Source organism: Halichoerus grypus, chromosome 6, assembly GCF_964656455.1.
Source record: "Halichoerus grypus chromosome 6, mHalGry1.hap1.1, whole genome shotgun sequence".
In the NCBI taxonomy this organism is placed as follows: domain Eukaryota; kingdom Metazoa; phylum Chordata; class Mammalia; order Carnivora; family Phocidae; genus Halichoerus; species Halichoerus grypus.
In genome coordinates, this window is record NC_135717.1 from 95,517,081 (window position 1) to 95,531,094 (window position 14,014).

General features: G+C 38.2%; 1 protein-coding gene across 1 annotated transcript in view; it reads right to left on the minus strand.

Annotated features, from left to right (window-relative positions):
* The window catches only part of GYS2 (glycogen synthase 2), a 59,087-nt gene extending 45,667 nt beyond the window's left edge, over positions 1 to 13,420 (minus strand). Inside the window, exons 1-2 of the mRNA XM_036119204.2 lie at positions 12,985 to 13,420; positions 3,047 to 3,228 (exon numbers count right to left, since the gene is read on the minus strand). Of these exons, the coding sequence (XP_035975097.1) occupies positions 3,047 to 3,228; positions 12,985 to 13,105 (303 nt within the window). The 5' untranslated portion in view covers positions 13,106 to 13,420. The remainder of the gene's footprint in view (positions 1 to 3,046; positions 3,229 to 12,984) is intronic.
* Positions 13,421 to 14,014: the final 594 nt, after the last annotated feature.

Here is a 14,014-nt window from a genome sequence, read left to right on the forward strand (position 1 = left end):
TCTCATTCCCCTCCTGTGAACTTGAGCTCATGGTTTTCGGATTTAATATCATGGTCTATGTTTTTATGATAGAGTCATAAGATGAACTGCTCTGTATCTTTAATTTGTAGTTGGATATAATGTTTATAGTGTCATTTATTTTACTTTATGCAACAGGACTTCCTATAATATTTTACACTAGAAAAATTTGTTTCTGTAAACAGATGTATATGATTTCTCTCATTCCTCCTATCAAAAAAAAAAAAAAAGGTGACACAACGTGTTTCCCAACATGGTTGCTGCCAGGTGTCTTAACCAAATATATTGCCCAAGATACTTTATCTCTTTAATCTAGCAGCTCAAAGTCTAATCCTGTTACATTCTTCCAATTGAATTCTTTTATTCCTGTTTTATCTTGTACAAGTTTTAATGTATTAGCTATCTCATTTTTTCCAAATTGTAGTTATATAATCACTTGTATATCCAAATTTCAACTTTCTTTTTGGCCTTTATTTTTCTATAGTAATTTATCACTCTTTTGTCTTGACTTTTATTTTAGGTTTAGTCTCCAATTACATGGTATTCAACTCCATAAATTTACTTCAAACACTTCTTGGAAGTTGGCAAAAGCTGAGAGCCTCTCATAGGGTATCCAGACCTCACTAATAAACTGAATATGTCCACATTGCTTAGTTATTGACACTGTGACTCTACCCAAGGTTGAATTTGGGAAGCCTGAAAGCCCATTTGATCATCATTCTCTTCCACAGGACTCAGAAATGCATGGTGATATCTCTCCCATCTAGCCTTGGACAACTCTGAAAGACTCCCATTATCTGTTGGTTGCTTCCATTGTAATTAGTATTTATCATGGTACTCTTCCCTTTTCAGACTGAGTTTTCCTTTTCAATTGTTTTCTCTTTAGGACTTTCATTGATTTATGTATTCATTCAATGAATAGTTACTGACTGCCTAATATATGACATATGATACAGTGAGCTGAGATCACTAGAGAATGTAAGCTAGCTTGTTTTGACTTTCAGTGAGTTCTTGGCTCTGACATGGAAACATCTTACATCAGAAATCCATTTAGAGCCTTGAGACCAGTCAGACCATTATGCTTTTCATCTCCCTCTTCTTTCATGAGAGCTTCAAATGCAAGCCCCTTCCAAAGTCTCACTCTTTCATCCCGATAGTACAACATGCATCCCTCTTTCACTTTCCTATGTTCTCTATGCTACAGTCACTATGATAGATTTCCCTGTTGCCCTTCGGGACCTCAAGTTCCCTTCATTTAAATCTTCTGCATCTTAAGCCTTGCATAGACCTTGTAGACCCTGCTACTCACATGGACATCTCCATGAGGGTCTTTAATTTTTTCACCCCCAGAAACTATATTCCTGGGATGAGTATGAACGAAGTTTGGATTTTTTAAAATCACACTGAAACTTATTATTTGTGTATAAAGACATTTTTGAAATTTATGTTATCCAAATACACTACGTTTCCTTGTTCTATTAATCATCTGGCTACTTTTCCACCTTTTTCTGGGCAACTTCAAAATCCAAGTTTTTATCCTACACACTTAGCCTCATATTTTTCTGACTTTATTGACTTCAAAGAACTTCATGTCCATGGCATTCCAGCTACACAAGCTCATGGCTGCATTGTTATCCTTGTCAAAACCCAAACTGTTCCTTCTCTGAAATATTCAGCCTGAGCATTTTGTTACTTGACTACAACATTTATACCTCCACTTCCCTCACTCTGTTTCTCCCAGCATATATATTCCATTCTTTCTCATCAAGACCTCCAGTTTCTGGAACTTTCCATTTTTTCCTACATCATCACCTCCTTTCTGGCTTTGCTTCCTTTCCTACCCATTTCAGACACAACTGTCCATCAATTCAACCATTAATTCAGTCAGTCACACAATCATACTTAATTATCCTTTTTCTTCATAGAAGAAACTTCTATGCCACAACTTCTGGACCCTTTTCCTCACCATTCACTCATTCTTCAATCTGATTTAACCCCCTTCTCCCTTGAGGCTGTATTTGGCAAGATTACCATGAATGACCTGAATATTGCTAAACCCAACTGACCTTGGTTAAATTCTTTCATTGACTTAATCCCTCCTTCATACTAGAAACTCTCTCCTCCCTTGTTTTGACCTATTGCTATTGTGATGGCAACAGATTAAGCCACAAACCTAGTGGCTTAAAGAACACAAATTTGTGATCTTTCAGGTTTGGGAGTCAGTAATCTGAAATGGGTCTTTGGGGTTAAAATCAACATGTTGGCAGAGTCACAGTCCATCTGTAGGCTCTAGGGGAATCTGTTTCCTGGTCTTTTCCAGCTTCTAGAGGTAACCTGCATTCCTTGGCTTGTGGCCTCTTCCTCCATCTTCAAAGCTCACCAGACCAACCTCTGCTTTCATTGGCACATCTTCTTTCTAATTCTAACTCTACTGCCTCTCTTTTATAAGGACCCCAGTGATTACATTGGGCCCACCTAGATAATCCAGGATAATCTCCCCACCTCATGATCCAAATCTACAAAATCCTTTTGTTATATAAGCTAACATATTCACAGGTTCTGAGGATTAGGATTTGCACACCCTTGGTTCTACATCACTAGCTGTATTTGTACTTGTGTAACCTCTGAGTTTTGTTTTGTTTTGTTTTGTTTAATGTAGATGTTCTAATATGTTGACATTCCCAAAGGTTTGGCTCAAAACATTTGCTCTTAGTCTATAAACTTCTGCTTAACACTGTTATCAACACTTATAATGTCAACTACAATTTAAACACAAATGACTTTCCCCCAAACATCTTTATCCTCTATCTTCTGCTGAGCTCCAAACTTTTATCCTATTACACATTTCCCAATGGTTTTCACAAGGTGCCTCAAATGTAACCTATTTACAATCAAATTCATCATCTTTCTCACAAACCTGCTCCTTTTCCCTAAGTAGATAGTCTCCTGTGAGTTCATATAAATGGTGGTCTGTTCTCCCCTAACAGGTTACTAGTGTTGCTGAGTGAAGTGTCAGTCTGTCCCTTACCTGGCAGCCATGTTTATTCATTGTGTCCACTGCCCTTCTAACAGCATCATTTATAGGTTCACACTGTTCCACCTGAGTCTTCATATTATGCTCAAAATATGGGCCAATCAGAAAATAATTGTCTCCCCATTCGTCTGCTGTGGTTTTGGCCTTTGTCTGAATCACAGTATAGATGCCACCAACTGTTAAAAAGAAAAGGTTCCATTTATCATTCAGGTTAGTATTTCATTGTAAGTGATGAAGGCATGGAAATGCGTTCTCATTTTTAAATTAGCATTTAGGATTTATCAAGCACAAGGGTTTATTTAATTTTCTAAAAGAAAATTTTTAAAGGACACTAACAAATAATTACTATTTGGTTCAATTCATGCATATTTTAAAGCCTTTTCTGGGTGCATTTCATAGAGCAGCAGGTTGGCGGCAGCCAAGAAATACAAACATTTCAAGGAAATCTGAAGAGATGATCGGAATAAAGCAGAACTTGGCCTAAAGCTCTATCTACACTGAAGTGTCAATGTTGGTTCCAACAGCCATTGTCAGGACACACACCCTCAGCAACTGTAGTTACTTTTTACCCCTTCTCTTACACTGCTCCAAGATGGGGGCTAGGGTATGTCCAACTAACAGCCACTGTGGAAATTATGAGTGAGTCTTTCAAGTTTAAGAGCCACTTACCTTGGAAGGTACCCAACAAGGTACGTTTTGACAAGAGAAAAGAGGTGATAGGTTTTGAGGGGGGATGCTTGGCCCAATCCTAAAGTCAAGCCCAATGACTCACATACAAATTTTTGTGTGCTCTTTCATTTTCCCCTCTGGCATTGCTGTCATGACTATTAAAACACAGAGCCAAAAAATATGTACACTCTTGGAATATATGCACATTTTTGGATCAGCATGTCTACATCTAGGAAATTGTTTGGGGAAATAAGAGTGCCAAAAGATATGTGTATTAGGATATTTATGGAAGCATTATAATGGTGAAAAATTAGGAACAACTTAAACTGAACTAGTTAACTCAACCTGTCTAAGGCTCAATTAGCTCATCTGTTCAGCGGGGATAAAATATTACTTAGCTTGGAGGCAAAGGGCAGGTTGTAGCAGCAGTTCAAAGACTAGGGCTGGGAGCGCCTGGGTGGCTCAGTCGGTTAAGCGTCTGCCTTCGGCTCAGGTCATGATCCCGAGGTCCTGGGATCGAGCCCCGCATCAGGCTCCCAGCTCAGCAGGGAGCTTGTTTCTCCCTCTCCTCCCTGCTTGTGCTCTCTCTCACTACCTCTGTCTCTCTCTCAAATAAATAAATAAAATCCTAAAAAAAAAAAAAAAAAAGCCCAGGGCTCATTGAAAAGGTAGTATTTGAGTAAGTACATAAAAGGGTGAAGAAATTAGGCCAGCAGCTATTATAGAGAAGAACATTTTAGGCAAAGAGTAGAGTTAGAGCCAAGGCCCTAAGTTAAGAGCACTGCATGCAAGGGGAGAGTAATAGGCATTCAAAAGGAAAGGTTTGAGATGCAGCAACTAGGCAGGAGGAATAGGGAGGACCAAGGGGAAGAAGAGCTTCAGTAAACTTAGGCAGGATATCTTGTGCTGGCTCTAAGCAATCATCTTGTATGAGAATATGAAAGCAGTCTGAATCAATTTCTTGAGTAATACTCTGTCCATGAGCTATAGGTGAGGAAACAACTCAAGAAATGCCGTGTGAAATCCCACAGCCAACACAGATCCTGGCACCAATCTTCAGCTCTATTTTCTAGTGACTTTATTACTTGTATATTTTTTTTAAAAAGACCTATTTTTACTTCAGTTTTTCAAAAGTTATTTCAATTCATCAGGATATAGGGTTCGATAGCAATTGAATCTCTTAAATTGTTTCAGTACTTTAGACTTTAAATGATAAATTTTATCAAGAGTCACCATCTATGGCCAAAAGGTAATATTTGCCATCTGCAAATTTTCCTTTAAGCCTGAACCACTCAAAATACACTTTTTGGTAAACTGCGTTTTAAGAGATGAGACACAAAATGCAAATGTTGGTACTGTTATATAAGTACCAACAGGATTCATTAATTCATAAAAGGGTAGAGCTAATATAACTCCCAACATGTAATTATTACATGCAAACAATTTTCACATGAGCCTACATAAACTTATTGTCTTTAAGAACTTCATCTCTAAGAAAAGACTTTGTGACTATAGAAAATTTAAAGAAACTTAACACTGTCACTTGAACAAAGAACAATAAGGACGTTCAATCACAACTCAGATGGTAGGTGCTGAGAATGGCATGGGATATGAAGATGATCTGTAAATCCTGCATGCAGAGACTTCCAGAAAGGACCAGGACAGACATGATTCACTTACCCAATCAATAATGAATCTGAGGCTACATAAATTGATGCCAACATCAAGTATGCCTAAATATTTCTCCAAATTCCAGAAAATGTTATGAACTGTCAAAACTATTTGTTGAGGAAAACAAATTTAGAGGAAAAAATTGCAAGAACAACTAAAATTTTTTTCTTTAAAATGTATGAGTCACATCTTAGCCACATATTTAAATATATATAAGCTTTATTCACATTCACTATCCATAAAAAGGCAAAATTTTCAAATAATTTCTTCTGTAGACTTATTTCCTTCACCTTCATCTTATCAAGGAGCTATACTATCGGGTTCTCTTGGCACACATTTATTTTTGCCTTATTCACATTTCTATTCTTTTTTTTTTTAGTGGAGCTTAAATTTTTTCTTATTATATTACATATTTTTATTATTATATTATGAAGTATAGTTGACATAAAATGTTATATTGGTTTCAGGCGTACAACATAAGGATGAATTCAACAATTGTATACATTACTCAGTTCTCTCACCATAAGTGTAATCACCATACAACATTATTATAATATTACTGACTATATTCCCTATGCTGTACTTTCCATTTTCATGACTTATTTATTTTATGACTTGTTAATCCACATTTCTATTCTTAAAGCTCTCTTTTATTTGCAACTATGTAGCTTGCCCAGAGATCTTAGGACATCCTTGTTTGTTAGACTATGTGTTTCAAGTTCAAATACACTAGGGCAAATGCAAACACGTTTTTATTTGCTAAAGGGCGAAAAGGAGAAGAGAAATTCTTTACTCAAAAAAAAAAAAAGAATGATTAGATGTGGGCATTGAAATGCAAAATTAAACATTGTTAGTTAATTTGCTGCTTCTTTTTCCCATTTGAGGCCTTCAACCTTGATAGAAATAGTCACCAAGTAGCCTTAGAGTGTTCATAAATACTATGGATATGCTATTTCAGGAATAAAAACGTAAAATTCAAAAAAAATCGTCAATCCTATATTGGTTGAGACCTAATGGTAAATGAATCATTTCCCCTTACACTTTTTCATGTACAGTCTTTCCGTGGGGAGGTCATCTTACCACTATTTCATATGCTCAAGCTCCATTTTAGCTTCTCTTTGTCCTCCCCTTATTTGTATGCCAACTACTTTCCCTCAGCTTTTACTTTGTCTAGATACCACATTTACCCCAAACTCCTCTCCTGGCCTGCTAATTATAGGTGAGTGTGATGGCATAGAAATAGGGTCACTCCTATTTTCAAATTTGGAGTATAAGCCTGAGGTTCCCCAACACATATTTTTTAATGAATTTTTACCAGTGTAGGTTATTGAATTTGGACTTACCCTTCACTTTCAAACATGTACTTTGTAGTTTATTGATCTATATTTTCCTGAAACAACATGGGAGCTATCTTTCATGTGAGGGCAAAGTATCAGGCCTTTCATAAGAAAGAAAAGATGAGGTCCCATGGCATATGCCATGGCGATAGCTAAAATCCCAAGTTTTCATCTAGAAACACAGCTGATATTGCTAAAATCGGGATTCCAAAGCAGTATGGAATGTGGACACCAGCCAAAATAAGACTATATATATATATATATATACATATATATATATATATATACATATATACACACACACACATATTGCATATTATTATGCTATATATATTATATATAATAAGGATATATAGTTGACCCTTGAACAATGTGGTGGTTAGAGGTGCCAACCCCCCATGCAGTCAAAAATCTAACTATAACTTTTTTTAAAGATTTTATTTATTTGAGAGAGAGAGACAGATAATGACAGAGACAGCAAGAGAGAGCACAAGTGGAGAGGAGAGGAGAGGGAGAAGCAGGCTTCTGCCGAGCAGGGAGCCTGACGTGGGCTCGATCCCAGGACCCTGGGATCGTGACCTGAGCGGAAGGCAGACGCTTAACTGACTGAGCCACTTGGCGCCCCCTAACTATAACTTTTGAGTCCCCAAAAACTTCACTACTAATAGCCTGTTGACTTGAAACCTTACTGATAACATAAACAATTAACACATATTTGTATGCTATATGTATTTTATACTGTCTTCTTACAATAAAACAAGCTAGGAAAAGAAAATGTTGTTAAAAAAAAACCATAAGGCAGAGAAAATACATTTATAGTACTGTATTTATTGAAAAAAATCTGTATATAAGTGAACCCATGCACTTCAAAATTGTATTGTTCAAGGATCAACTGTATTTTATATAAACTGGGAGAATTGTCTATGGCCATACCACCCTGAAAGTGCCCGACCTTCACTACTTTTAAAAATGCTTAAAAGTTACAGAATTGGGAAGTTATATGACTTCAGTATGCAGAGCTACTAATCTGGCCCTCTAGTCTCAAGATACAGCAGCAGAACGGGGGTAGTTATTCTACGGTTAGACATCATTCTTTGAGGCAGCAAACCTGATAGGAAAGAAGAAATGTTACTGATGACCATGGTCAACAAATGTTTATGTGTCCAGAGCTTTGCTGGGTCTGGGGCTCAAAATAAAGGGTCTGTAGTCTTGGGCAGTGGGAGATGATATGCTTAAAGCAAGCCTATAGGCACCCCCACACTGATTGTACCACAATGGTAACTCCAAATGTTCTAGACAGGAGGGGCTCAGACATGGTAATCTGGATGAAAAGGAAGTGAGGAGACTAGGGCTCATCTTGAAGCTATGTGTGTGCCAAACGTGATTTTTGCATGGGTTGTGTTTCATGTGGTGGGGCTCGGGGTGCCATTGACATGGCCACTGTGTATCCACGCCAGGCAAAGGAACCTCACCCCTACTTACTGTAATCCTGATCCATATCTTTTTTCCCTCTCTGCTTTTGCATTTAAAAATAGAATCATGGAATTGCTCAAAGTGAAAGGCAGTATGAAAACAAATGATCCAACTTCCTCATTTGATGAATACATTTTATGAAGAAATAATAATAAGCTAACACCTACAGAGCATTTACTAAGTGCTAGGCCCTGTTCTAAGTGATTTACAGCTGGTATTACTTTTAGTTTTCACAACACCATTATAGGTAGGTGTTATTATTGTCTTTATTTTTAAATAGGGAAACTAAGGCACAGAGAGGCTATGCGACCGATCCAGCATCACACAGGTAATGATGGAGTTGGGATTCCAATCCAGGAAGTCTGACTCAAGAGTCCACAGGCTGTGGACAGCAAGACTATAAGTAACTGTCTGGAACAACATATTGATGGATTTTTTTTTGAAGATTTTATTTATTTATTCGACAGAGAGAGAGATAGGGAGAGCAGGAACACAAGCAGGGGAAGTGGGAGAGAGAGAAGCAGGCTTCCCGCTGAGCAGGGAGCCCGATGTGGGGCTCGATCCCAGGACCCTGGGATCATGACCTGAGCCAAAGGCAGACTTAACCGACTGAGCCACCCAGGCGCCCCCATACTGATGGATTTTTTAAAGTGGTGGGTGGGAGGGACAGAGGAAGAAGATGAGCAATATCACAGAAAGATCAATATCTTTAGGTCTTGGGGAAGGTGGAATCCTTTCTATTCTGCCCTAAAGAAAAGCCATCTGGGAAACAATACTTAGCGTAAATAGCTTTTTTATTTTGGCTCTTGGCACTTCCGGTTAACGAAAAGGAACCCAGGGTTTAGGGAACTTGAGAGCAGCAGTTCTCACATCAGTCATGGAGGCTTTTGGAAATCTGATGAAAGCATTCAGTCCTCTTCTCCAAAAAAGGACTTACACATACCATTTTCAGATACAATTTTAAAGTTTTACAAACTCCTTGAAGCCCACTTTTATCAAGGTCCCACCTTCAGAACCTCTGCCTCAGAATAGCAGACTCGCAGTTATAATCCGTTTTTACCACACCATTCTGACTGTAGTTTTCGGCATTTTTCCATATGCCGTTCACACCGTGTGACCCAGAGCTATGGTGTCCAGTTGGAGAAGAAAGTAGAAGTATTATATGTATTATATTACATGCTGGCTTCGAGCTAAAATGGATTGTTTTTTGGGTTTTTTTGCAAATTTTTTTTAAAGATTTTATTTATTTATTTGACAGAGAAAGAGAGAGAGAGCACAAGTAGTGGGAGAGGGAGAGGGAGAAGCAGGCTTCCCGCGGAGCAGGGAGCCCGATGTGGGGCTCGATCCCAGGACCTTGGGATCATGACCTGAGCTGAAGGCAGATGCTTAACTGACTGAGCCACCCAGGCACCCCTAAAATGAATTGGTTTTAGTAATTTTGTTTTTTAGAGAGAGAGCGAGAGCACGCGAGAGCATACGTGGTGAGGGGAGGGGCAGAGGGAGAAGGAGAGAGAGAGCCCCAAGCACGCTGCAGGCCCAGCACTCAGCCCAATGTGGGGCTAGATCTCACCACCCTGAGATCATGACCTGAGCTGAAATCAAGAGTTGGATGCTTAACCAACTGAGCCACCCAGGTGCCCCTGTTTTTAGTAAATTTTTTAAAAGCATTCATTCAGTGACTACATTTCAGAATTGTTCACATGTATTAAATTAGCAATCATTACTTGTGACAATTTTCATTAAAGTTTTTTAATAATTTCAGATATCCTCAACATAATAATTGGTCCATAGTCTACCATGATTTGGGCATATCTGTGAAGAAGGAATGATTGTAGTGAGGCCCAAACAAAGGAGAAAGTGAACCTTTTTGTTTCTAACATTTGGGCAAAACTTTCCATCCTAGGCCATGCCACAGTCTCTAACTTGTCTGTTACTTTCCTGCTATCCTCTCGCCCAACTAGTAATAGTGGTTTTCAAAAACACACCTGACCGCTTAGCACTTCCCACTACTTAGAACTTCCCATCACTAACCATAAACTTCATAAACTTCCCCCTGCTGGTCCCTTCCATCTGCTCTCAAGCCTCCACTCTTTTCCCCTCCCTAAGCTTCCCTCAGATCTTTGAACAGAGTACACTCTCTCACCTCTGCTTCTTGGCACATAGCACTCCCTCACAAAGAACACTGTCCCCTCCTTATCCCTGCTCCTTCATCCCTACCCAGTGGCTATTCATCCTTCAGGTGTTAGCTCAACTGTCTCTTCCTTACAGAGGTGTTTTTCCCTAACCCAGATTTAGGTAGAAACCTCTCATCCCCCACCCCCAACGTATAATCTTTTTTTTTTTTTTTAATTCAGTTAATCAACATATAGTGTATTATTAGTTTCAGAGGTAGAGTTTAGTGATTCATCAGTTGCATATAATACCCAGTGCTCATCACATCCCGTGCCCTCCTTAATGCCCATCACCCAGTTACCCCATGCCCCCACCCACCACCCCTCCAGCAACCCTCAGTTTGTTTCCTATGGTTAAGAGTCTTTTATGGGTTCTCAACGTATAGTCTTAGAGCCCCTTGTTCTCTTCTTCTTATTGTCATCACATTTGACTATAATTGCTTGTTCAATGTCTACCTGCACGTTTGTAAATTTTGGAAGACTGGGAATCAATTCCGTATTAAGTTCCATCTTCTTCATTTCCCAGTGCCCGACACCTAATAAACACTTGATGAATCTTTATTGAATAATAAATGAAGAGCAATAATAAATGGATAAATGAATAAAAGCAATAAATGTCAAGGGTAATATGAACAAGTAGGCAGTGTTATTTTGAAGTCTGAGAATTAATATCCAATAATTTAACTGTGACTTTCTCATTTGTTATATTTTACACAAATCTATTTTTCACTGGCAAAATTCTGGCAGAAAGGGATTTTTTTTTCCTGTAAGAAATCTTTTGTTTTCTTAGGTATGAATAGATTTCCTTGCTTGCCCCAAAACATCATAAGATAGCCGGATCATAGTACATTAATTTCATTCATGAAAAAACTTGATATTCAGCTAGTTTAAAGAATGTTTTTACAAAGTGTTAGAAATTTAGAACAAGTCCTGTGTTCTTTCATCTAAAGGACATTTCCTTATGAAATGATTTTAATTTTTAATTCTTGTATGGTAGTGAAAAAGAGAAGTGACCTTGAAGAAGACCTAAATGCTAGTCCCAACCCTTCCATTTGCTTGATCATGTAATGCCTTAGGCATCCATTTCATCTTGGAAATAGAGGAGTTGGATTCTAAGATGCCTCCTATCACTGCCATGACCTGCAGGGAAGTAAAAATTCAAAGTAAATTAAAAAAAAAAACTATATATATAGTGTTGTTTTATTGTCAGGGATGAACACAGTTATTGTCCATTTATATGAAAATTTCTAAAATATCCGACTGTAGTAAGTATTAAAATAAAGACATGTTGGAGATGATGTCAGCTGGGTAAATCACATTGTGGTTCCCTTCTCCACACAAAAAAAATTTCCTTCCCCTTGTATGGCAAATGAAAGAAAATAGGTTTCAAAGGCAGTGAGGGCTGAAAACAAAATGTATTCATTCCTTCATTCCAAAGGAAAAAAATCCATTGAGCATTTTCTGAGCACCAGTCCCCATTCTAGGCCCTGAGATCAGCCCGCACGGCACCAGGATGTAAGCTCCATGGGATAACATGTTTGCAGTGTGTTCCTAGCACCGGACACAATGCTCCATTGATGTTTGCTAAATGGACAGAAAAGGAGGAAAGAAGGAAGAAGGACTCTGTTCAGGTACTGGAACTCACACACTCCTCTGAACTGACTCCCAGTGCTAAAGAATCCCCCCAGTTTTTCCACCAACAAGCTACATCTGTAGAGAAAAACCTTCTTTCAAGTCATAGTCTGGGATCTATGAATAATAGAGATGACTCTATTCCTGGGAACTTTGGGCATATTTAAACACCCTAGAAAAAAGCACATTAGAAACAGCTCTTCATAAAACACTTCTCCATAATAAGATTTCTGCTCTCTTTGCTTCCACCTCACTAAACTACAGAGAGGAAGACTGCTTTGTTCTCTCACATTCCTTCCTGCATTTCTATATAAGTAAGATTGATGTTCACTTTTGATTTCAAGATTTTATGAATTTTATAAAAAAGATTTAATTAATTTTGTGAATATATACACATGAGAACTCTGAACACTTAGCATAAGGTGAAAATCAGAACAGATGCCAAATATAATTCCTCTAAGTTTGAAATATTTTCATTCTTCTTAATAGGAGCTTGACATAATGCCTTCTGCGCAGCTACTAAGTTAAAACTGTAATTCCAACCTCGTTGTGAATTATTAGCAATATTATTAAGTATTTCATATGATCTTTAACAGTGCATGGCTTAAAGTTTGTCATTGGTCCCGATTGCATATGGTTCTCCTTAAAATAAAGTTGTTGAGAGAAATCGTAAAACCAAAAAAGGAAATAATAGCTTTTTATTCCTGTGTCGTCATAACCTGCATTTCAAATTTTAGCTTAAATGCACATTCCCTGGCAACAGCTAATATTTTCGACATTCTCTCCCTCCACCACACAGCCGCATCTAAGTTATCATTGCCTGTTGAAATAGACAAGGTGGAATGTAACTGAAACTTCTATTCAGCTTGAATACTTTCCTCACTCCCTATCAATTCATTCTCACTGGAGTCACTTCTGAAATCCTAATCCACATTATTCAGCAGTCTGGCAAATAGCCACCTTCCAGGGTAGTACAAACCTTTATTGGTTACTTCCCAAGCGACTTCAAAAAGCAGTAAATCCTCCACAGGAAGTTCTTCAACTTCCCACTGAGGAAGCCCACTCAGGGATGTCACAGATAGAGATCGGCCTCGGAGCATTCTTTTTCCAGTCGTCTGAAACTTTTTTGAATCCTTTTTTCAATAAACTGTGATCCCAGGAGCGGTGTGCTGACAGCTGCCCAGGTTCAGGGTGGAAGATCTCAGGCTTGGGGAGCTTCTCATAGGTATAAACCAGTCAAATGAAATCTCAAGTGCTTCCCAGAGAACTCTCAGTTTAAGGAGGAATTTTCGGCTCCTCTTTACAGTCTTTCTGGGCAGGTCCGGTGAGGACAGTATCTCCAATCAGTATTGACCTGACCAACTCAATCACACATAAAATCTTCGGGTTCGGGGCTTAGGCAAGCACCCCTTCGGATGGTGGAATCCTCATAGGCTGAGCATGACACAAATCCAGACCTTTAGCCCTTGTCCTTTTGACCAAACTCCTAGACTCCTACAGTCATCAGTGCTTATTTCATCACTTCCAAAGTGATCCAAGATTAGCAATTCCCCTTATTAAGTTTGCAGACCACTTTAGATTACATGAAGAATTCACTGGGACCGTTTCTATGCTTTAAATCCTTTTAGATTTCCTAAGTATGCTTTTGAGTCCTGTTTCTAGAACATTAAAATAATTATTCTTAGTTATAGTCTACATTTATAATCTAAATTTTAATGTTAGGCATAGATCTTGGTTCCCCTCCTCTTAATTACGTTTCTTAAAAATTTCCCTATGAAAAAGTATAAATCCCAGTGTGTCTTTGGGTATAACATACAAAGAATGTAATTTTCTCTGATCAATGATAATTAAAAAGTAAAAAACTGTTTTTAAAAGTTTAATCAGATCACCTGATTGTTTCACTCACTCCCACTCTCATTACTCTGACTTTTCGAAATTCCTGGTCCTCAATTCTCCTTTGAGGTTTTTGCCTCAAGTACCAGCATTCTCAAGGACACATCATCTCCTAA